Raw genomic sequence first — 25525 nt, forward strand, 5'->3', positions numbered from 1 at the left:
TGGATTGTGGATCACAACCACAATGGTTCATCTGCATGAGACCATTTGATTCAGTAATGACTGCAAAACAAACCATGGTTCATTTGCGACAAATTTATTCATGCAGATGTTGTTAGCAGGCATAGATGTCATCATGTAATGAGGATAGTCTGAAATTAGATGGTCTTTTCAGAAACGCCCATGGCCTGGCACAGTGGTCTTACTCAGTGTACATGCTTGCTGTTCTTCTAGCTACCCGAAACGTCTGCATGCACATAGGTAACTCTCTAATACCAAGAGGCACTTAGGTCAAGACTCCTATAAGTTTCACTGATAGGTATTGTACTTAAGAGGAAACTGACAACTCCAATCAAACATGACTGCTCTCTGGAGTCCCTGGGATCTATTTTTCCTCGTCACCCTTAAAATGGCACACTCTTGCAGTGAATTCCTGTGAAAGTTTCATCAGTCTCTCCGTACCTCCTTGGTGATAAATAAATCCCTGTAACTAAGATGAAACACATATGACAACCAATATACTCCGGATATAACTGAAGGATTGCCCACATATAGGCAAACTGCATAGAGATGCAATATCAAAAATATTCATGGTAAGCCAAATCATGTTCACAAGCCAAGGTCCTACCAGTGGCACATCCAGATAACATATCAGTTTATATTTACAAAGTAGGATCTATCTCAGAGGATAACATAAAAATATCAGCAGAGTAGAATCAACAACCAGTTGAGCATAGTTTGATAAGTTTTTTTTTTTTTAATGAGAGCATAGTTTGATAGTAACCAATGATGCTTGTCTTTAGTAGACTGTGGCTGAGTATATTCAAAACCTAGAAAGTCGAAATAATCTCCTTATCAGCCATGACAATATGCATCAGGAGCGGCCCAATGTATTTGGAGGCCTAAGGCCATTTTGTCTTTGAGGCCTTTTCTACAGTGGGCCGGCCTAAGGCGAATTCACAAGGGGCCTTTTTTTTTTCATTTTATCTTTGAGGCATTTTCTACGGTGGGCCTTCTTTGGGCTGGGGCCTTAGGCGACCGCCTCAGTTGCCTAAGGGTTGAGCCGCCCCTGATATGCATTCCAAAAAAATACCTAGTACAAGTTATCGAGCAGGCATATTCCAAAAAATGGCATTAAAATCTCTTCGAGCGCTGGAGGGGTGCAATGACTAGAGCAGTACCCAATTCACGCAATATGCATGCCTTAAAAAGAATTTAAATGCTTCTTATTTTCCCTTAATGAATAAAATATAAATGGTGTAAGGAGAAAAAAAAAAGTTTGGAATTTGGATGATTGGCGATAACCACTTTCTCACATTACGGACTCATTTGGTTCGCAGAAAAAGAATAAAAAAAATATATCGTTAACAGGAATACGAAAAAAGACCTCTTATTTAGTTGGAGTTTTCAAAAAAAAAAAAAGAGAAAAAGTAACATTTTCATGAAAACATGAATCTTATGTTTTATAGAAAAAAATCCTACAAGAAACATGAGAAAGCTACTCTTCCACTGGTTAAGAATTGAGTTTTTTTTCTCCAAAACTACCTTTAAGTCATCAAAACTGGTTTTTCCCTTAATTAAGAACATAATAGATATTTTATATAATTTTTTCAAAAAAGTAGATGCTCAACTAAATATTAGCTGCTTTGAAATATATTACTTTCTCAAGACCAACTAAATATACTAAAATTATTTTTCAAGATATCATATTTTCAAAAATCAGCTTCTCAAAAAAAATATTTTGATTTTTTTTTTCTGTACAAAATAAGTCTAACTGATATTAATAAAAAAAATCTTATCAAAGTCTCAGTACATTTTTGCTTTTTTTTCTTTAATATCATAAAAAAATCTTCAGCTCTACCTCGCCCTCTGCCCCAAATCAATAATTTCGTGTAACATATCAGTTTTTTTTATATATATACAATGGCGACTCGTATTGGCTGTGAAAGAGTGCAACCAATAAGATCGGAAAAAAAAAGACAGAGAAAAAAAATAGAATGGACTTGTGATTGGGGCAAAAGATTTCTCTCGCAAGTCAGCAACATTATTTGTTTTTCTAAAAATCAGCAGTTGCCCATCGCCGTAGTTGTGTCGGTCTTCAATCCATCCAATCGCTGTGGCAACGTGTCAGCTTCGGTTGGCGCTTTGACAACTGGATGATATCACGATGCGCGCGCTAGTGACTGAGACGGCCCTTTTCTCGACGGCGCTAGCGAGAGCGCCCGCCCCACTACGATTCCCATTCCGACCGCCACGCCCTCTCCGCGACCTCCGCCTCCGCCGTCCCGCGCCGCCTCGCCACTGGAGAACGGCCATGGCCGCCGCCACGTCGGAACTCCCCACCTCTGGGGACTGGTACTCGGTGCCGGATCTGAGCCTCCGCGACCATCGCTTCATCGTCCCCCTCGACTACTCCGCCACCGACGCAGCCTCTTCCGCCGCTAAGATCACTGTCTTTGCCCGCGAGGTCGTCGCCGGTGAGAATCTCCACCCACCACCTCTCTTCTTATCGGGAATTCTATATGGTTTCCAGTATTGCGTTATCAAGAATTGGCTGTGTACCAATTCTCTTCAGTTATTTCTTCTGAAATACATCCGCAGTTATCAAAGATTGATTTTTTCTTCTCCTTTTATGCGTTTATAGACGTTGGAATTGTTCTTGCCTTACTGTATTAGTGGTAGAAATAGAGTAGAGGTGAAGAGGGTCTCATTTGCTATTCAATTTTTTGTCTGTAATTACTATAATTACGATTTTTAGCTAGTTGGCTGGCTATATCAGTTCCAGTGAATTCAAACATTAATTGGTGTGATCTCTTGTCTCTTAATGTAGTGTGAACTGTGAAGTAGGAGGGGGTTTGGGGGAAGAAACGTTCTTGGAAAGTGGAATGCTTGATCTAATCAGCGTTTTAGGGTGAGAGTGTTTACCTCTTGCTTGCTTAGTTACAGTCTAATGCCAATTTATGGTGAGGCCTGCATGGAGTAGTAGTTGTCCTTGACATGATTCAGATGGGGGGTGTATGGCATTCGTTTAACATCACACTTGTGTGTCTTGATTGCGGGACAGGTACATGTGCATATTAGAGAGATTACCTCTCTCAGAGATGGAAATGGTGAATTTTTTTCTAAAATGGAGGATCCAGAAGTAAGTGTATCAAGATATTACACTTATTGGCTCTGCACATGATATGACGAAATTTTTTGAGTGATGAATCCCCATGGTTTTCATAAAAAGCGGGGAGTTGACTCTTTTTGTGATTGGAGGGTGTTTACAATCACCAATGAAAATTGCATTTAAAAATCCATGAATATTTCAAAGCTTATCTGGTTCCTGTAATTATCTTTTGCCAAAGTAATGAATTTTTTCGTAAAGGTATGTAGTTGTTGCTATGTTCAAAAGGAACTTACCTGGATTATCCAAAGAAGTGTCTGATTAATAATCTTCCACTGCTAATATGTTTCACAAGATGTGTTAATTATATTCACTTATGCCCTGGTCCAACTTAAAAATATTCAATATCAGAAAAAATACATAATTTACTGGCTTCATCTTTAGTTTAATCTTTTGATTATACTTGTCATAGTTGGGAAGGAAGCACAACCGTTGCCTTATTTGTTATACCTACAAGGTGGACCTGGATTTGAGAGCCCTCGCCCAATAGATGCTGGTGGATGGCTGAAGAAAGCATGCGAAGAATATCGAGTTATCTTGCTAGATCAGGCATGATCTAAACTTCTGGCATGATTCTGTATTACTATATGCGGTTTGATTAACTTATCTCAATTTATTCACACTTAAAAAGTTTCTGTTTGACAGCGGGGAACAGGTTTATCAACTCCTTTAACAGTCTCATCTCTTTCACAAGTGACTTCTGCAGTGAAGCTGGTTGACTACTTGAAACATTTTCGAGCAGATAATATAGTGAAGGACGCTGAGCTTATCCGCAAACATGTTGTCCCAGATTCTGGACCTTGGACAGTTTTAGGGCAGGTATGAGTTCTTGCATAGTCTTTATTTTGAAATGTGAATGTGATGAGGCTTAATGATCGGCCTATGACAAAAGACTTTACATCATGGGGTATGATGATGATATCAGCGGCTACTCATTGTTTTGACTGGAAGGGGATATGATAGGATTTTCTAGGAAAGAGGAAAGTTTATTTTCAAACAAAATTAATATTTATGGAAATAAAATTCTGAGATGAACAATTTAATTAGCTTCTAATCAGGACTTGCAAATGCATACAAACAGCGCTTAGTTGTTTTATTAAATTGTTGACTACATTCCTTTTTTTTCTATAATGAGAATAGGAAGGAGTAAGCCCCTCTCTCTGCTCCACTCCACCCACCCCAACCCCCCCCCCCCCCCCCCCCCCCCAACCCCAAGCCCACCCAAAAATTAATGTTGTCACATCAACATCTATGATATTGCATATTGTTTATTCTGCGATCTGATGCTGTCTGGTAGAATATGAAATGGAGTTTCTCGTACTAATCCTATCCTGACTGTTGTGGTGCTTCTGTGCATTTATAATCTGGGGTCATTTTAGTCCCCTTAGTTTTGGTTTAATTTTTGTACCTGCACTTCTTTTTTTCTTTTTTTTTTTTTGAGGCTGGGTTAGTTTTTGTTCTGTTTTATGTTTGGGGTGACCAGGGGGTGGTAGAAATGCTCTATGCCTGCCTCCTTTGACAGGGCTGATATAGTTTGAACTTTGAACCATGATTATGTGATGATTAGCTGAAGGGATTTCGGAGAAAAACACCTTGATGTGTGGAGAATTTTAGCATCTGGATAAATTAAGGGGTATCATCATGGAAATCCATGTAGGATTACAAGGATAAAGAAGAAATCTCAAATGATGGAAATAGATGAACATTAAAGCTGTTGAAACAACAACTTAAAAGAGGATTTCACCAAATTAATGAGGAGTCTGTTGCTTCCTTAGACTCTAACAGGCTTTTGGGTAAAAACAAAAGGATGATCATATTGTATGATAATATAGACATCACTTCCATTTAAATTGTGGGAGCCATTGTAATTGTAGAAATTCTCTGGTCAATTTATTTTGCACTCCAGTTAGCATGAAATATAAGTTTCCCATTTGCTGCCCCTTTTGTTGGTTTCTTGTCTTTATATTTTCTCTAAGTTAGTAGTGCCATGAAGATTAAAGACTTCATTTGCCCTATTTTTCTTATAATCATGTAATGAATCTTTGAATCTAGAGCAAGAATAGAGGGTAGTTATTGTAATCATGCAGTATATATGGTTTTTTGTTAACTCTAGAAAAATCCATTGGCATAGAGCCTTCTAAAAAACCAATTTCACTGTACCACATTGATAGTTTGAGGATCTTTACTGTCCTAACAATTATTGGTATGTTTTGTGAAAATGACTCTTAGCAGCTGATATAGTGATACTTAGATGAGCTATAACCAAAGTGTTATGTTAACAATAGAGATTGTTAGCTAGTGATTTGTCACATTAAGCAAAACCTTTGAAAGTGGGGCAACTAAGAGGCTGACAATGAATAGAATTATCTAGCTGTAACATGAGATAAATATCACATGCAGTTGCAAAGAGAAGTTGGTAAAGAATCACATTCTCATTTTAACATGATACTATTATGTAGAATTCTAATGTGTAATCATGAGCATATCTCTGTTCAGTGGAGGCTTGAGGCTTACAACATAGATGGCGACATCTTAAAATTGCTAAATTTGGTTGATATCTATGAAGAGATGAAGCCTGAAATATTTTTTAAGTTGAATCATGTCTATCAATGATTATTTAAATTGTATACAGGGAGAAAGAAAAGGTGCTTTATGTGAAGCTTGACAAGTTAAAGCCATAGTGTAGAACACCAGCTTGAGGGATCAACCACCATTTATCATATGAAATGTGATGAATGTTAAGCCTGTGAAACAATTTACCACGAAAGGGAGCTTTCCAAAGAATTAAGTGGTTGTCAAATGATGTATTGCTAAGCTGAATTTTGATCAAACTGGCTTATAACTTCTCATGTCTGATGTGTACTCTCAAATACAACCTGTATGACTCTGTTTTAACTGATATTTTAAATATTTCTAGTCTCAATACATTTTTCTTAAAAAAAAAGAAAATATACTTACACCACCTGATATCATATTTCTGCAGGAATGATATGTTCTCAGCTTCCATTTTGTGCTGTGCTTTCTCATGCCTGTTAAATACTTTTGCATGGTTACTCTACTATTCTTTTGCTGGTGCAGAGCTACGGTGGATTTTGTGCAGTTACCTATTTGAGTTTTGCTCCAGAAGGCCTGAAGTCTGTTCTGTTAACTGGTGGGATTCCGCCAATTGGAAAAGGCTGCACTGCAGATACTGTATACAGAGCTTGCTTTGAACAGGTTATTCATCAAAATGAAAAGTACTACAAGAGGTTTCCTGAGGACATTGCAATTATTGGTGAAGTTGTAAAGTATTTGACTGAAACTGAAGGTGGAGGGGTAAGTCATTTCTGTTTATCTTGGACTTTTGCATGTTTTATTGTGCATGAACAGTAACATCTAGCAATATGTATTATCTGAACAGGTACCACTTCCATCTGGTGGTATTTTGACCCCCAAGGGGTTGCAAACTCTTGGATTAGCAGGTTTAGGTTCTGGTGGTGGTTTTGAACGTTTGCACTACCTGTAAGGGGATAATATCTTTCATATTTTTCTCTTTTTTGCATCTTACCTTCTTTGGCAATGACCTAATGGTATGTTACCACAGGTTTGAAAGAGTCTGGGATCCTCCACTAGTTCCTGGTGCGCAGAAGCGTATAAGTTACTACTTCTTGAAGGCTGTAAGTGCCATTCTTTTCCTTGCATCGTAGGCTCATTTCACTGCATTCAGTGCACAATCTCATGTCTTAATAGATACACACATGGGATGAGCCATTGAATGCTGGTGTCATATGGTATCCAGTGATTCAATTTTATATTATAATCATTTGTTGGTTTTCTCCCCCATTTTCCTCCTAGTGATTTCATATTTTGTTATCCAGTTCGAGAGCTGGATAGAGTTTGATACGAATCCACTTTATGCTCTTATGCATGAATCCATATACTGTCAGGTAATCATTCTTCCTCTATGTCTAGGCTCTCGTTTGTGTTTATGCAAACAAATGTATAACTAAATGCTGCTATTGGTTCCATTATCGTCGTCGTCGTCGTCATCATCTAACTAATATACTTCTTTTGACGAAAGGGTGCTTCTTCTCAATGGTCAGCTCATAAAATAAGGGGTGAATATGAGAGCATGTTTGATCCATTGAAAGCTGCTAAAGAAGGCCGCCCTGTATATTTTACTGGAGAGGTAAGTTTAGGCATATAAAAGTGGAAAAACAGTCATAAGCTCATACCAGACCAATGTAATTTGGCTCTTTTCATTTAGGCCTGTCCAAAAAATGGCAACACTTGCAATAATTTTATCAAATAATCCATTCTAGTCATTGTTTCGTAAGTTTACAAGATCTGATGTTTACAATAATGGTAGGAGTTATGCCTGAAGCAACTACCCACTGTCCAGTACTCCAGTGTGTGTGTGCTTGCACACAGAATACATATAAAAAGGGGAGGTTCTAATTCTGTGTGTCAAGTTTGGGCCTCATAAACAAATGTTTTTAGAAAGGCACATAGTTACAGAAATCCAGATATAGCTGCTATAAAAATTCAAACTTGCCCAGTTTGGTTCTGGATGGCAAACAAGGGGAGGATAACCTTAATCATCAGTATCCACCACTTAACAAGTTAACCATGAAACTCAAAAATTATGATTAAGTTGCTGCTCACTTGATGAACCCTTTTTTCTGACATGGAAAAAATGTTGTTTGGTTGAAAAAGGCAAGGGTTAACTGGTTAAGTGCCACCTTTTGGATTACATGGACAAAAAAAAAGGCAAAATTAAAGCAGGGTAAAAGGTGAGGGGAGAAGAGTGAAATGGAGAGAAAAAATGACAGAAGGGGGCTTAACCTGGTGGTTCAAGTTATTTCTCCTTTCCCCCTGAGATATCTTTAACCAAGTTATGTGGGTTAGTGAATGTCGACTGGCTAAGGTGGTGGCATTTGGCAGGTTAACTGAATACAATATGGTGGTAAAAAGATGGCAAACTAGTTCAGTATATTGATAAGTAAATCAAGCTTTTAGAATGAAAGGAATGTTTTCTTCTTATCATGATTGGTAAATATGATAGTTCCATCCCTTCTTTAAACTAGAGAAAGGGTAAACAGATTTACCCGGTGCTTAGTTTCCGTAATAGGGGTAACCATCTTAGTTAATGGGCTGTGCCTGCATAATTTTTTCTCGGCCTTTGGAAGTATGATAATTTCTGGACACGTTATATCTAGACTGGAGAACTATTTTCTTGCCTGCCTGTTCAAGACTCTCTCCTTAGAAGAAATACTTTTGCTATGTTAGCCTTTTATCTTAGTCTGATTGCATCACTTTCCTTCTTATGAGTTAGTTTAATTGGAATGTGTTATGTATGAGATATATAATTATGAGACATCTAATTCTTCAAATGAAATTGGCAGAATTTTAAATTGTTAAGTAACTAGTTTGTCAAAGCAGTTCTGGGTGCATGTTATGGCCATGGCTTATATATTTTATTGGAAGTCCCTGATTGGAGTCTTTGGTCGCAAGTTTTCCTGTGGTTTGTATCAGAAAACTCTTAACATCTGCATTAATTTTGGTTATATAGATGATATTTCCATGGATGTTCGACGAAATTCATGCTCTAAGACAATTCAAGGAAGCTGCTCATTTGTTGGCTGAGAGGGATGACTGGCCTCCATTGTATGATGTTACCAGACTAAATAATAATCAGGTGTGCTACCTTTTACATGCTTGAATTTCTATAGAAAATTCTTTTTGATTACTTATGGTTATTCTCTTTTCATTTCTTGTGTGATAATCATGGGATATCATGATTTTTTACTAAAGTTGTTCATGCGCCGAAGTATATTGGTACTCCTCGAGTAACGAGTGAGGCCTTACTAGGTAAATTAGCACCAAAACTACATTGCACAGCTCTTCTATATTGGTCCTTAGCTTGCTTTGGTGAAAACAGTTAAAATGAGCTCGTATCTAGTTTCTGTGGCTTGTTTCATCCTGCATTTTGCCACTTAATCTCAGGATGGTTTGATGGTTCAACTTCACACCTCTTGCAGGTTCCAGTTGCTGCTGCTGTTTACTATGAAGACATGTATGTCAACTTCAATATTGCAATGGAAACAGCTTCTGAGATTGCAGGGATCAGGCTTTGGGTAACTAATGAATATATGCATTCCGGGCTCCGTGATGGTGGCTCGCAAGTTTTTGATCAGTTGATGGGAATGCTGCAAGGAAAAAAACCTTGTTTTTGATTGTCGATCCCAACCTTCTGGTGATGTCAGCCATTTTATTTCCCAATGACCAAACAATCTCTTCTCGTTCATATTCCAAACATAAATCATTCAGGTGGTGCTAGTACGCATAGATTTCATTTACATAATGGTGATAATTTCAGATTGGAATGGTCTAAGTCTGCAACTTTGATGTATCATACCTAAATCCATAGAGCTGGCTGTAATCAATCTGAGCTTCTTGTCTGAATCTGGACTATTACTAATATCTGCTGATGATGGCCAGTTAACTCTTTTCTTGCCTACTTTACTTTCCATCCCAACAAAACCAAACAATCATTTTTGTATCTTTTTTCACAACTTTGATTCAGGTTTTTCTGCAATTTCTCTTTTGATGTAATTGAACTCCTCTGGCTTCTGTCGCTCTGCCCTAACTTTCTCCGCACGTGCCTGCCCTGATTTCTTTGATGTTCTTAGTTTAGCACGCATGTGCGCAGACAAAAGGATATCAAGGGAATTGTCCACATATATGCAGGCCACGCATAAATCCTATTCACAATCCAGAATCCTATCAGCAGTCACACACCTAGAAAACAAAGCAGTATTTGCAAACGAGATCCTATCTTAAAGTAGCCTTCTTATTGAAATAAACAAGGATTTAGAATAAAAATGTCAGCAGTGTACTGAGTCAAGATCAATGTTCAGCAAAATCTGCTAGTACTCCTGATGAAAGTCCCAAGTGCTCCTGATGCTTTAGTCTTCACTTCTTATATCGATCAATCAATCAAAGCGAGGAAAACCAATATCCTGAAACCAAAACTAAAAGGCATAGCAGAAATTTTAACAGATGAAAAAAGTAAAAAAATCCACTTTCCTTGCAACGCTATGCAGAGGGGCTGATGACCTACGCATAAAGAACTCGTTCAAGAAAGGATGCCAATGTCTTAGCAGATAAATGACAGTCACCAGAAACCTATTGATCCACAACCAGACCAGAAGGCGTGTATAGAAGTCAGCTGCCCGAAGCATCGAGGAAACAGAGCAAGAAAGAAAAAATATCTCATAGCACGACAGATAACTAGCAAGACACACCCCTTGTTTGCCTGAATTCCCCCAAGGGAAGCTGTACATTATCTTGCCTGTGCGAGAAATCTAGAATAGCAGATCCGGGAAAAGAAATTGATTGATATTGAAAAAGTGGCATGCGATCATCAGGTATTGCAAGCTGAGTGTGGTCCTTGTCAGTTGGGCTGGTGGGCTATCCTGGCTTTTTCTTCTTTTTTTTCATGTTCATTTTTTCTATCTTTTATATTCGTTTCATTTCAAATGAAATATGTTGTCTTTGTCACAAATTGGTTAAACAAATTTGATTCTCCACTTCACATTTCAAAAAACTGCACGTGCCACCTTTGTGAGTTGAGAGACATTACTAAAGCTGCAAATAGGTCGGGTTGACCCCTATTATTTAGATAGGGGTCATGCTCAATGATTTGCAAAATATTTAGATAGCAAATTACATCTTTCAATGCTATGCTTGGCCCCCTATTATTTTCAGTGAAGTTTACTAGGGAACCATCAGTCTACATACCAAATGATCAAACATCTAACTAGCAAAAAATCGATCTTTTTTTCTTTCTGACACTATGTATTTAATTTCTGGAGGAACCTGCCTATGAGATAGTATTATTTAGTTTTCCTAATCCTCATTATTGTTGGATAAAAAGAAGCATGCACACTTTAATTATCTGGTAATGATATATATTTTCTGAGTCGGGTTTTTTTTCTCTCCTTATGTAAGAATGGGAGGTCAAGCTTTGGAGGTGCAGGCTACAAGAGCATTATTGTTGAAGTGCTTGACCTTGAAGAGTTTTTGGCATCAATGGACTTGTCAACGGAGCACAAGGTTCTTGACCTTAAAAACCGGATGGAAGCATCCATTGTAATTTGGAAGAGGAAGATGTACAATAAGGATGTCAAGTCATCCTAGGGTTCTACTATTGGCTTAAAGAAGAGGAAGCAGTTTGAAAAAAGCAGAAATTTGGACTTGAATCGGACCCAATTTTTTTTGGATTGGACCGGATTATTCATGGATCTGACCTAACCCGAATGACATGTTGGGTCAAAAATTGTAGTCATGGACCCGACCCGACTCGATCTTTTGTTAGGTTGGGTCTAGATCCAATATTAGAACTCGAACAAGAAATCGGGTTGGGTTAGGGTCACTCATGATTCGATCCGACTCGACCTATTTGCACTTCTAGATATCACCCATTGCCTCACGGACACGGTTCAAAAGTAGAATAGATGTAATGCAATGCATGTGAACGTAGAAGCACACCATTCGGAGCCTATATGACACAATTCAATAGTATAATGGATGTAATGTTATGTGAGTGATTACTAATCTATATAGGATCATTTTTTACTAATCCTATTTATTGCCGCCGAGAATGCCAATCAAGATGATGAGCTAGCCGATTTGCTAAAGGCCTCAGATAATAGACCATTCAGACTTTAGAGGTCGGCTGAAGGTCACAATATACTTTCCAGATGGCGAGATGGTGGTTATTGTACTTGGGTGGTAATGGCTCTAACGTTGGTCGCTTCCGAGATAGTGTTAGAAAGAGAAGACCATACTTTGACCTTTATCCTGACACCGATCTGACCTGAAATAACAAAAACAAAAAAGTTCTATTGTCGAAGAGTGTTCGACAGGAACCTTTCAATGCCTAAGTTGGACAGAATTAGAAAACAACGGAGGTGTTGTATGAGCGGCGGAGTAATAGCACAAAGATATAAGAGGACTCGAGAGCGCTTACCTCAAGGATCCTCCGACAATAGTTTGTATTGGCGTCGGTTGGTGCTCGTCACCGCAAGATTCGGATGCGCGGATCAGCATCAATGGTAGCCAATTGCATGTCCCGAAGGTCATGTGCAGGCGTTTCGCTCGCGCATTACGCTCCACGTTCTCGCCTATATGGTTAAGGAATCCGCTTGAAATCGTGGCCAAGGTGTCGCTAGTTGGGAGATAATTTGATTTTCGAAGGTTTTTGGGTTGGCCACATGGTGGATTTTGACTGGTTGATTGGGGCTTCATGGTGAGCTCTGATTAGTTAGTCCGCTACATCGGTTATAGTTGGTTTTAAGGCGTATCATTTGCCGCTTACTTCTAAGCTAAGTTGTTGGCTCAGACAATGAAGGTAGACTTGCTAGTGAGACCGGACAGGGCAATGATTAGATATTTGGGCCCATAGTAATCCAAATGAAAGTCACGGAGCAGACGTCATCTTGATCAGGCTGACATCGTCTTCATGGGGCTGATTTACTGCAGCAACCCAACCCATATGGCCCTGCCTAAAGCCCGGCCCAAATATCGATCCCACTCGTTGGGACCTGGTCAAGCTCCGCTCGGATCGCGGTCGGCAAAATCCGGCCCACCCGCGCCCAACAACGTAAGGAAACATCGAGCCCTCGTCCGTCCTATCCAAGCCATTCGTTCCTTTTTCGCGTCCCGTTCGATCCTTTTTAAACCCCGAGCTCCAAGCGGCAATGGGACCCGACTCCATCTCCGTCGCTTCGGAAAAGAAGCGTCTCGAACCCTGTAACCCCTGCGATCCTTCCGTCTCCTTTCTTCTCCAACTTTTGTCCGGTGTTCGTCTCCTCCTCGCCTTCTTGGTCTCCTCTCTCCTCCTACTTGATCCCTCGTCGTTTCTTCTCCTCTTTCTCTCGTTCGGGTGCTTTCTATTCCTCTTCGAATGGCGACGGATCTCGAGGCGAGGGCGAAGGAAGCCTTCGTCGACGATAACTTCGAGCTTGCCGTCGATCTCTACACACAGGCCCTCGACATGGACCCCAAGAACGCCGATCTCTACGCCGACCGCGCCCAGGCCAATATCAAGCTCAAAAACTTCACTGGTGGGCATTCGCTGATCAAAAATCCTCTTATCTAGTTCTACCGGTAAATCTTTTTAGGTTTTCAGCTTTGTTTTCTCTATCCTGGGTATCCTTTTGCCTGTTTTGATGTTGTCGGCGGTGAAAACTCAGTGGTTTATGATTAGATGGTTGCCGTGTATTTATGTTTAAGTTGGGAGCAGGTTAATTAATTAATTTATTGGTGAGTAATCTTTTCATAATTTCGCTGCCCCTTCTTTTTCTAATTTGCTCTTTTCCGTAGCTCGTTTAGATTGCTGATTCGATTTGTTAGACTGGTTATTATTATTGGGGTCTTCCTCGCACAATTTGGAATGGTGCGGCTTCCTGGGGCCAGTCCTTGTTTAATGGCGAGTTTTAATTCGGCATGTAATGATTCTTTACTAGAGTTTTCCTAGCGAAAGATTTTTCTGGTGCTAATCCTGGAGTGATATCACTTCTCTAGTTTGCAATCTACTATTTTTTAGTATATTGATTTATCAAGATTTCTGCGACAGCAAATCAAGCGCTTTAATTACATTAATGAGTCATAACGAGGAGAAATATGGATGAGAAATAAAAAGGTATACTAACACAAAGTGGTAGTGCCATTGCTATGGCTGGCACCTGGTCATTCTTGATTTATGCTGTTGGGTGTCGAGGAATAGTTGCCTATTAATATGGCATATGTATGTTTGTCTATGCCACTTCCTCAGAGTAATTATTTTCAAAAAAAATACATCATTTGAGTGATTGAAATTTCACAGCATGGTCTTATATAAGATTCACCCTCTTGGTATTGGACTCCGTACCGGTGCCATACTAACACAATGTCGGTACGGTATGATACGGAGTTTTTTTCGGTATGCCACCCATACCGGATACCGGTATTGAACCGATATTGTACGTTATGCCCCGTACCGCCCGATTCGGACCGGTACGGCATACCGTGGTCTTATATATTCTGTATTCTCAGACTGAATTTCATTCAACAAGAGTAAGTATACTTATGGAATTGGAAGCTGCCCTTCTTCTTAGGGAAATAAAGAAAAATCTGAAAATTTTGTCGCCTACTGTGAGTCAGTGGGTTGTTGAGATCTACTCACATGGGTTAGAGCTTTAGGGGGCCAGCTGTAGTTTCTCATGAACATAATGGAACTGAATCATGCAACTTTTGATTAAATGCTTCAATAGTCTTGTTGGTCCTTGCTGTTTGTGGGTCAAAGTCTCACTCATAGTCTGCTGAACCGGCCTGTACTGGCCGGTTCAGCACGTACCATATCGGTACCGACCCCCACCAATACGGTACAGCCATATAAAATGGTTCGGGGTTGGAACCGAGTGGAGAAGAAGAGAGAAGAGAAAGAGGAGAAGAGGAAGAAAGAGGAGGAAAGAAGAAGAAGAAAGAAGAGGAAGAAGAAGAGAAAGAGAAGAAGAAGAGAAAAAGAAGACGGTTCGACGTACCTTGGGCCAACCCTCTCCCGAGCACCCCGACGCGCGCGGCCCTCCTAATGGTTCCTTCCTTGCTTGCGGGAGAAGGGAGAAAGAGAGGAGAAGAGAGGAGGAGAGAGGGGAAAAAAGGAGAGGAGAGAGCTCGGAAAGGAGGAAGAAGAAGGGAAGGGAAAAAAAAGAAAAAAAAATCTTTCCACATGCGGGGCAGCTTGCCTGCGCGAGCGGGGAATCGCTCGTGCTCGCGCGCGGGGCAGCGAGCCCACGTGGCACCGTGCACGAGTGCGAGCCCACGCGGGGCCGCGTGGGCATGTAATGCCACACTGTGGCTAAAACGCGGACATGTGTGCGCGTCGGCTCTTGTTTTTGTGGTTTCAGTTCGGCACTGGTTCCAATCGGTACCGAACTGGTACCGGGGCCTACCGGTACGCCGATTCGGTTGGCTCGGCGGACACCGGTCTCACCCAAGCTGGCCTTTATGAACCTTTGCTATTTCTCACTGATTTCCTTCTATTTATGTCTAAACATGAGGTAACAGCCTTATCGAGCATCCTCTTTTTTCCTTTTTTTACCCCATAAATTTTTTAAAACATAATGATTACATTAAAATACTATATAATCACAAGTGTGGGACCCCAACTTTCCTTTATTCCAATGATGCATTTGGTGCAGGTTCTAGTCTGAGTCTGTTGTCCTTTGGCATCTTTTTTTTAAATATATTTTTCAATATCATCTAATGCATAAATCGTTGCCCTCCTTGATATCTTTCCATCATAGGCACCTGTTGTGATTTTTATGTTATTTGTTTATTTATTTTGCAGAAGCTGTTGCAGATGCAAATAAAGCAATTGAGTTAGATCCGTTGATAGTGAAAGCTTACTTGCGAAAGGGGTTGGTTCAATTTTCCTGGAACATTATGTTGTTATGCTCGATTTATAATTTTATATAGTTGTCTTTGTTTTGCATACCTTGTATATTCGAAGGTGCATTTTAACTATTAAGATCTAATAGTATTGTAATTGAGCCTTTAGTATGGGCATGACCCTTTGGTTCTTATTCATCGGACCGAGTGTTTCAAAATAGGGCTTGGGCCTAGAAGTCTGTAGACCAGGGCAACTGTCATCCCAGATTTTGTTGTATAAATGAAATACAAACCAGAAAACGTTTGGTGCTTGATGGAATTAATATCATCACTTTTAAATCCTATTTTAGGGCCATATACATATGTATGTATGCATGTATGTATGTTAGCTTTGTTAACTTAAATATTTTAACATTATCCAAGTACTTTAGAACAGAACAAGAGCACACTACACGAGTGCTATCATATGCAGGTTCTGGTTATTTTAGATACTGTTGGAGAACTTAGTAAAAGTTATTCTTCTTTTTATTTTTCTGAGCTCTGTGTCTTGTCAATATGCATCAGATCATATACAGAAATAAGAATTTGCATTTTGGTTTAAAACTGTGCCTTATGGCTGCCGTAGGAAGAAAAATAAAAAAATCTAGAGAAGCTAGGTAAATGGAGTAATTTTGAGGGGAAAAATTATTCCATTATTTTGTAGGAGTAAGTTAATCTTGAGTTAAGTGGGGTAAATATGTTAGGAGAAAAGATAGAGCATTTATGAGGTACCAATTTTTCTGAAATACCAATTTTGCTTTTCTGAAAAGGTGATTTATTCCATATGCTCAAATGACTGTTTGGCTGAAAAGAGGTGGAATAAATGGGGTAAGTAACTCTTATTCCTCCTTATTCCACTTCCAAAAGCAGCCTAAGAAACTAGTGGTTACAACTTGTAAACAGATTTTTTTCTATTCCACTTCCAAAAGCAGCCTAAGAAACTAGTGGTTACAACTTGTAAACAGATTTTTTTTAAGAAAAAAATAAACTTTACCCTATTCTTCTAAAAGAGAACAAGAAAATTTCTTGAGCAACTTTCGAAAACACGTCATTGAACACATGGAGCAAGCATTGAATTTATTGAATGTGCTTGTCTGTGTCCTTTGTTTCATGAAACGAATGCTCGGGTTAGCACCTTTTCATTTTATTATTAATTTTTAGCAGTCTACATGTTTCTCCAGAGCCATTTATTATAACTAAAAGAGGAAGAAGTTGGTTCCTTGGTGTTATGCTGTCCGATGGAAGACAGAACGGGATAGACTTGTTGAAGAGAGGATGTCAGTTACATTTATGAACTACCATTTAATGGAATGCTATTGGGCGACCTATGAGGTCCCGCTGTTTTGATGTCCGTACTTTTCTTTATGCATCTATTTATTGGATTCAGTTTCTGATTATTACTATGATTAGTTTAGGAGTCTACTTTGCAACACTAATTATCTGTTTTGGCATTATCGTTATGGGCATTTTCCGCCATACCTGTATTTATGTGAAGAAAGACCGTGCAATCCACTCATTTGGAGATAGTATTGAACAACAGTTCTATAACTATACTACCTTTGAGCTTGTGCTTTTGTGACCAGTTAACTTAGTCTCTCTCAAGGTTGGCAATCTTGGTGTACGGTGGCGATACGGCAGGTAGGGGGGCCGGTTTGGTGTATTGATACTAGTTATACCTCCCGTACCACATATCGATTCAGTATTGGTATGGTATGCCTAGTATACAATAGTACGAACTGGTACGACATACCATCTCTCTCCCGTCTACTTATATAGTGTCATTTGCTTAGCTCATAGTTCAGTCATTTCACAGGGGCTGGTATATGCCATTTGATTTACACGATCAATTTACTATGCATGGCTTACATAGATGTTATTTAGTACAACAATTTTGACATTTCAGATTGTTAGTATATTATGGATTCTGGACTGCCCATTTATTTTTTAAACTTTCAATTGCCTTTATAAATTTTCTGTCAAATAATCGATAGTGTAAAATGCTGCTGATAGGACTGCTTGTGTCAAGCTTGAAGAATATCAGACTGCTAAGGCAAGTCTTGAAACAGGTGCCTGTTTGGCACCTGGAGATTCGAGATTCACACGATTGATCAAAGAATGCAATGAGCGCATTGCAGGTATAAAATCCATTTGAACGTCATGCTTTCTTCACACTAGATGCAACAACAGTTCTGTTCAAATGTCATGCATGGATGAAATTATATGATGACTAGATCATTGATTGTATTTAAGGCATATTTTTACATCATTATGCATGACTCTCATCAATAAACTCCACTAAACCTAAGTAACTGTTGTGTACACATGGTAATAGACATGTAAGCATATTTTTTATTCTTTCATCTTTGTAAATCTGGAATAGTTCTTTGTGAGATTTCTTTCATGTTCATGCTTTCCTTGTGTGCAGAGGAAACCATTGACTTGCCCAAAAAAGTGATGCTGAATGTTCCACCAAGTACCATGTCTTCTTCATCAAATATAAGTACTGAAATTGCAAAGGATTCTCAGCCCTTGAAAGATGCAACTTGTCAGTCTACAGCAATGCCAAACAAACCAAAATACAGGTGATTCATCACCTTCTAATCATGATTGACCTTCTAACTTTGTCTCATTTGTGATACTTGTGAATCTTTTATGGCCCCCATGCATGTTGTAATGTTTAATAAAACTGCTCTCATAGCAGATCTATTTGAAATAAGAGTACATGATAATGTCTTTGCTAGGGGTGGCAATTGGTCGGGTTTGGGTTGGGTCAAGTAAAGATAATAGCATACAAAACCTTAACCCTTACTTGACCTAACCTAAGATCGATTCAAGACCTCTCGACCGATGCTCACCTACAAGTCAGCTTGGTTCACCCATTTGATCCTAATCTAATTATTTTGCAATACTCAGCCTCAAATTAATGTAGTCTAGCTTATCAAATCCAGTTTTTTATAATTCTTATTGATTAATTTTTAAAATGATTTAAAGGACTATTGCTGAAAGAATACCAACCATTCAACCATTTAAACAATTCTTATCCAAAAATCACAACTCAGCCCATTTAAATTGTTTTGACCAAATGTAACCCTATCCTCACGACCTGAGTTAGGTCAGAGCTTTGACCATACTCGAATCATTTGAACTTCAAGTCAGAAAATTTGAGACATACCCTACCCTAACTAAAAAGACCTTTAACCTAAACCGGGCCCAAATATTTCAAGAAGGTCGGGTCAAATTTTGCCACCTACTTGAAGCCTTTTGCTTTTTTTTTGGTCAACTCTTCATGTAAGGTTTTGGTGTTTCTGATGCACATTGTAAGCTGATATATTGAAATTTTCCCCATTTGTGACATGATATTATTGATTAAATATGCTTTAAAGAGTATTTATTTTCCGCATCCAAGGTTTGAAGTTTTACAATACGGGGGTATACTGGTCATCTACTGGTACACTATCTACTGCAGTATGCCCCCATATCTACTCATGATTTGCTAATATGGGTCCGTATGGCATGCTGTATGGAGCGGTATGGCACATGGTGCAGGCCGGTATGTACTATACTATCATTCACTTTTCAAACCTTGGCGACCACATCATCCATCATGCAGCTTGAGTTGTCAGTACAAGGAGAGTTTAATGCTTCTATCACTTTTTTATTTTAGGGTAAGATTTTAAAAGTTGTAGCTGTGGAAAGTGACCTTATAGCTTAATTTTTGTAGGCTTTGTGATGGTGTTATTTTGTCTGATTTCTTATTTGCAGAAGGTTTAAAACTAAATTTAAGGGGAAACTTCTGGCAGTTCAGATGGTTTAACCTAATTAATTGTCAAAAGAGTTAAAATATATTTGCTTAATTATTTTATTCAAGTAGAAGACTCTCTTTTGGATGATAGGCAGTGAGGCAGGGGAAGAAAAGTTGTTGGTGCAGTTGCTTCTTTGGAAATGTTAGTTGTCATGCTTTTGTTACTATCTAGGGATTAGAGCAAATTAGCCTGGTTTTAAGTTGTGGTAGCCCATTTAAATCAAAAGTGAAGCAGAGAATTTCAGGTTAAAATTAAGTACCTATTCCACCTAAGTGAATATTCCACAATGGGAAAAGGCACTTATTTTTCAGGAAAATTTTGAGGCCAATTTTAGGCTTTGTGAGATGCTTTCTAGTGGTGAAATTTGCCCCACTGTGTCACAGTCATATCAGACATGTGCAGGCCAAATCACTGACTGACTTCTGCGTTGCACATTTTGTTTTTCATTTTTGTTTTCATTCTATTTGATTTTATACTTGCCCATTGTGTTGGTGGGTGTTGCCCATTATGTTGAAACTTATTATTTGCAAAATATATGGAATGTGTATCTGTTTTGCATTTTCAAGTAAAATTCATTAAAATAAAGTATGTGCATTTGATTAACAAAAACGTATTCATATATATTTATATCCTAAGTTTAGTAGATTGCTCAAGTTACCATGTTTCATTTCTGTTTGCTGATTTGCTATTTTTGATCACATATTGTACTGTAGTGAAGCATTAACTATTAGTAAATAAATGTTGGTTGGTTTAATGTACTATTTCTGCTTCTTTCCAGTATTGCATGATGGTCATTTTTGCAATTAATGTTTGTGGTTTTGTTGTCTTTGCAATACAGGCATGACTACTACAATTCTTCTACAGAAGTGGTATTGACCATTTTTGCAAAGGGTATCCCAGCTAAAAATGTATCTGTTGACTTTGGTGAACAGACGGTATGCTCTTGCGTGTGCTTTTTATCCTTTTTCTTTCTGATGCTTTACTAGTTTTACCAGAATCCATAAACAGGGAACATGATCTGTTTTGTGCCAATACTGAATGATGGTTATCTTCATCTTTTCAGTTGAGTGTTATAATAGATATCCCTGGGGAGGAAAAATATCATTTTCAGCCACGTTTATTTGAAAAGGTATGCACTTATTCTGAGATTTTATGTGTAGACAATGACCATCATCATGCTATAGGAAGGGATTGAGCGATTCTTTTATTCACCTTTGATGTATGCTGATCCTTTTCTTCTCCTTTCATGCTCCCTCATAGATTGGCACTGTTCTGTCCGGTGTCATTTGGTATGTTGAATCTGTTGTATTTTGAGTCAACCAAAGCATCTGTTTTGGTGTGAAACATCCTTTGTACAGAGTAAATTTTTGCAAGTTATGATTCTACTAGAACATAGATTATGTACTGCACGTGAAGATAAACACATTGTATGCATATAGAAGAAACCAACACACAGCGTGAGACTAAAAGGAGGTTGTGCTTGTGAGACAAACACATCATCCTTTTCTTTAAAAAATGAAGTTTGGATGTAGGGTTCTGTAGGGAAAATGCAGAAGGCTTTGGAGCCCAAACGTGCATCTGGATTCAGTCTTTTGGTTATTCATTTGTCTGTTTAACAACCTCTGTATCCAGGACTTGCAGTTTTACTCATAGATTAAGAAAAGAGATTTGAAGGGTGTAAAACCCAATAGCTAATGTGCTTTAGATGCAAAAGCGCTCTAGGCAAAAGCTTTCAGTGCTGCACTTTCCGTATAAACAGCTTTTCTGAAACTGACTGCATGTGGACGAATTAGATGTCTGTACTGACTTCTGAGGGAAGTGCTGCTTAGTATTTCTAGCATTGGCTGTCTTAATTTGTTATATGGATACGGGTATTAGTGCCTGGTGTATCTATGTTTTCCTTCTTACGAATCCATATCCAAGTGTTGCTGTCAAAATAATACCCATATATGTGTCAGGTGCAGATGTTTTAACATGGCCACCTGATCAAATATGCAAATATTGAACTGTAGGGTGCATATTTGCAGCATCCACATTACTACCAACTTCTAAGTGGCACTGGTGCCAAATCAACATGATTCAAGCAATCATTCTTCTCAATTTATGTCTTATTTTCTCAATGCTAGTTATACTGTACATTAGGAGGCAGTTTGTAGAAGATCATATTATAAGAAGGATGTTTTCTGAAGCTTATTTTGTGCACAAGAGGTTGACATCTTTGTCTATTATCCTCTCTTTGAGAAAAGTGGGGCAAGCTGCTAAACTTCCTAAATCTTCTTGATTAATATGGAAAGCTAACTGCAATTTCCTTTCTCTTGACTGGGACATTTGTAGTGGAACATAAGCTTCCAAGACATGCCTTCACCTACATGTGTGAATCTTTGTTAACTGATGTTAGTCTGCTTATTCATATGCTTTGTTCTTTTAAATTTTAATTTGGCACAATCAATCTTTGTTATCCCAACTCTCTAAGTTTCCATGACCATTAACAGATGAACCTTGTGGTACATTGTCCTCTATCTTTTCATAGGAGATTAGCTGATTAGCTGCGCTTAGATTTCAGCATGGTTAAGATTTTCTTTTATGCAATTTTTCATGTTTAGGCATATTCCTTGCTTTTTTTCAGAGGTTAGTCAGGATGGTTTTCTAGACTGATTTATTAGCAAAACATTGTGTTGCTGATGCATTTCTAAGCTTCTTTTTATGTATCTAGTTCATTTATTTCAGTTTTTTATTGCATTTCTAATTCGGCTCTTTTCTTGTTTTCCTGATGTTGGTTGGCAACAAGCAGATTATACCCAAAAATTGCAGATATGAAGTCATGTCTTCCAAAATTGAAATCCGTCTATCAAAAGCCGAACCTATTACGTGGACATCTTTGGAATTTAGTGACAAGAGAACAGTCCCCCAGAAGATAAACACATCATCAGGTAGTTCTTTTTTTTTTTAGGGGGTTGGGGGGGAGGGAAAAACAACTACTAGGTCTCTTGGTTATTCATAAATATAACAATTGCCCTGAAGATCACTTGATAACTAGGCTGTCTTATCTGCCCATCAGTTATGCAATGCACATCTTTGATTTTGTGTTGGAGCATGTGCTTGCCTGTCGCAATGCAATTCAATATATCTGCCATTTACTTATTTGCTTCTTGTCGACATCTGCACTACCTTGGCTTGAGACCGTTCTAGTTGACAACTTTAATCTGATTTTTCTAGTTAAACTTTGCATGTTTCGTCTAACTGAAGTAAAAGAAATGTTTCAATAAAATATAGTGAAATTTAAAGGTGGTTTTGTTGTTGCTACTTGGAAGCATGCAGTTGTCTCAGTAGCCGTGCGACACATTTTACACTTTTTGAAGCAGTCCTATTCCTAAAACAATATTGATAATCTTGTAAACAAAATGGCCCTTCCATGGGTTTTTTTACAGAAGAATAAAATTTCATACTCTTACTGTAAAATTGTGTGATTTTTATGCATGCACTGTTGTTTGTTTGGTTTTGGCGCATTTGTAGGCTGTTAATGGGCTTGAACTTGTCCATTTATAAGTCCTATATTTTTTTTTTCTAGTGCCAGTAGATGGATTGTCCATTGTCTGGTTGGTGATTGTTTGTCGGTCATAAGTGGATATCGTCTTTAACTGGTAGCCAAAACCAAATCTTAACAAAATATTCTTCCTTTATCTTGGCCCCACAAGATTTGCTTTATAGCTTCTTCATTGAGCAATTAAACTGTGCCTTGAATTTCCCGTCCCTTTATTTAAATAGGAAAGCCTGTCTTTAGGAATAAATGAATATTTTGTATGAGTCATGCTATTTTTTGGCATTCCTTTATACTTTAGTGCTTTCTCTTTTGTTAACAAAAAAGATACTCAAATCCTTTTCCTGACTTGTCTAGGTTACTACGTACCTTCCCGATGATTGCCTGAGACCAGTCTGGCTCTTTTCTCTGGTATTTGTCACTTATGTTTGTATAAGTTTTTGGTTAAGTTGATTTAAATGTTTGGGACGTGTTCCTGAACTGAGTTGTGGTGTCAACAACAACCTTAGTGGCCGACCTCTTTTCTTTCCACTCGTCGAGCGGTCTGCGAGCAATCAGCTTTGAAGCACTATAACTGGCTTAGGAATATTACTTAGAGGTTGTGCTAATGAAATGTTTGGTTCCCTAATGGGACTAGAATAGTAATGGGAGGAAGATTTTCGGAAGGGTTTTTTAATTGAATCTCAGTGATCAGGATATTCCAGGCACTGAAAACACTCTTATTAGTAATTTGGATATATTAGATACTGATTATTTCATTCATTTAGAATTTGCAGCGCCGGGATGCCAGAGACCATCAAAAGCTAAAATTGACTGGGATAAGCTGGAAGCCCAAGTTAAAAAGGAGGTAGGTCAAATGACTTAAAAGTGAAGAATATGCAAAGAACTTATTGTGGGAGTATTATTCTTGTGCACATATTCATTGATGCCTTTATTGATCCTATTGCGTTATCTGTACTTTTTTTTTTCTTTTTCCCAAGTTTTCTCAATTTAATGAATACCTCCAAGATCAACATATTATTTGCTTTCTTTATCTTCTGTTGCATTCTGTCAGGAGAAAGAGGAGAAACTTGATGGTGATGCAGCATTGAACAAATTGTTCCAGGATATATATCGAGATGCTGATGAGGACACAAGACGAGCAATGAGCAAATCCTTTGTAAGACATTTTTCTTACTTACCTAGTATATTTTTTATACAAGGATAATTGATTGTTCTGATATTTATCGCCCTTTATAGACATTCATGTCCTAGGACGTTAGCCTCCTATATTATATTATGATGATTATATCACTCTGTGTCTTTGTTAGAATTGCTTGATGGCAGCTGCTTGTAGTTGTAGGATCTCTTCATGGAAAGCCTTGTCTGTGAGGTGTCATCATCAACTTGTTTCCATTGATTAAGTCTAATTTGGATCTCATTTTTACAGATTGAATCAAATGGCACGGTACTGTCTACAAACTGGAAAGAAGTGGGTTCAAAGAGGGTAGGGGGAAGTCCGCCTGCAGGGATGGAGCTGAAGAAATGGGAGTACTGATCTTGTTGCTGATTCTATTGTGGTGCAGTTTTTATTGGTTACAGGGCTGTGCGTCTCAGTTCAAATGGTAGAATTATAGCTATACAATGTCAATCTGGACCAGTTTTTTCATAACAAAGTGGCCAATATGGCATGTCTTTAAATGTTTGATACAGCTCTCCAGGTTTATATGAAAACATTCTTTTTCTAAATGTGTTTTTTGGTTATATTTGCTTAAGTTTTATTTTCCTGTTCATCTCTGGCTTGTGAAGATATCTCTTCCATTTGTATCCTTGGTTGCACCTGGTGTAATTTGGTCAGCTTTTTCTACATCTGCGTAAGGAGAGCAGGAGACCATGCGTGGTCCCGCCATTTTTGCAGCCCCATCTGCCCTTCTATTGAAACATTTTTGTCTATGATTAACAGTCAAGTCAGGAGATGTGCTGTGAGGTCGAAGGTTGAGCTTGCTTTGTAATCATAGATGGCCAAAGTAGGCATTTTGTGGCTCTTGGAATTCAAGGAAAATGTTACCCTGGTATCCTTTCGGTGTTTTCAGCACTGGATGGTGTAAGCTAATTCACGGTAGATATGGATATGGTCCTCAGGTAGAGGTATGGGATTATGTTTGTCGGTGGAGAACCAGTGGAAGCAACAATTTTTTTTTTTTTTAAAAGAAAAATGGTGTTATCTATCATGCCTGTTTATGTTTGTTGCCTCGGCTTATTAAGCTTATTGATCAAATGATCAAAAACATGTAACTTTCTTAGGAAAATTTTTGCAGTCCATTGGGTAGAACTAACCAATCTAGGTTTTCTCATAATTGTTGCAATGGTCAGTAGTTCTTACATGTTTCACAAATCACAAGCACAACTGTACATCGTGCTTCTTTGAGCGCTAATATCACTGAGACGGAAGAAACACTAATATCATTGAGACATGGTCTGTATTTTGAAGCATGTGGACTTAAGATTCAATATGCATCTCAGAGTCTAAGATGTTCTAGACTCAACCAGGTCTTGATCCCAAATTAGTTGAGGTCGATTATATGA

General features: G+C 38.4%; 2 protein-coding genes across 5 annotated transcripts; both read left to right on the forward strand.

Moving 5' to 3' along the window:
* The first annotated feature begins 1986 nt into the window (after window positions 1-1986).
* On the forward strand, window positions 1987-9610 carry LOC103712325 (alpha/beta-Hydrolases superfamily protein). Of its 2 annotated transcripts, XM_008798850.5 has the most exons (10): window positions 1987-2474; window positions 3579-3715; window positions 3812-3985; window positions 6245-6481; window positions 6567-6667; window positions 6750-6822; window positions 7024-7092; window positions 7227-7334; window positions 8718-8843; window positions 9187-9610. In XM_008798850.5, the coding sequence occupies exons 1-10, from the start codon at window positions 2165-2167 to the stop codon at window positions 9379-9381; spliced, it is 1530 nt and encodes a 509-aa protein (XP_008797072.2). In that variant the 5' UTR covers window positions 1987-2164; the 3' UTR covers window positions 9382-9610. The 2 variants fall into 2 exon arrangements, with proteins under 2 accessions (XP_008797072.2, XP_008797149.2); XM_008798927.5 differs by lacking the exon at window positions 7227-7334 and having other exon boundaries at window positions 2145-2474.
* A 3300-nt stretch (window positions 9611-12910) lies between these two features.
* LOC103712078 (protein SGT1 homolog) lies at window positions 12911-24688 on the forward strand. 3 transcript variants are annotated; one of them, XM_008798509.5, is made up of 10 exons: window positions 12911-13275; window positions 15540-15609; window positions 17630-17754; window positions 18045-18201; window positions 20261-20357; window positions 20486-20551; window positions 22214-22352; window positions 23728-23807; window positions 24015-24119; window positions 24390-24688. In XM_008798509.5, exons 1-10 carry the CDS (start codon window positions 13116-13118, stop codon window positions 24495-24497), a joined length of 1107 nt encoding a protein of 368 aa, XP_008796731.2. In that variant the 5' UTR covers window positions 12911-13115; the 3' UTR covers window positions 24498-24688. The 3 variants fall into 3 exon arrangements, with proteins under 3 accessions (XP_008796731.2, XP_008796893.2, XP_038986201.1); XM_008798671.5 differs by having other exon boundaries at window positions 12912-13275; window positions 23737-23807; XM_039130273.3 differs by lacking the exons at window positions 12911-13275; window positions 15540-15609 and adding an exon at window positions 17217-17358.
* Window positions 24689-25525: the final 837 nt, after the last annotated feature.

The sequence above is a fragment of the Phoenix dactylifera genome, chromosome 12 (assembly GCF_051530095.1).
Source record: "Phoenix dactylifera cultivar Ajwa chromosome 12, Ajwa_hap1_PhDact_Kaust_v1.1, whole genome shotgun sequence".
Taxonomy (NCBI): domain Eukaryota; kingdom Viridiplantae; phylum Streptophyta; class Magnoliopsida; order Arecales; family Arecaceae; genus Phoenix; species Phoenix dactylifera.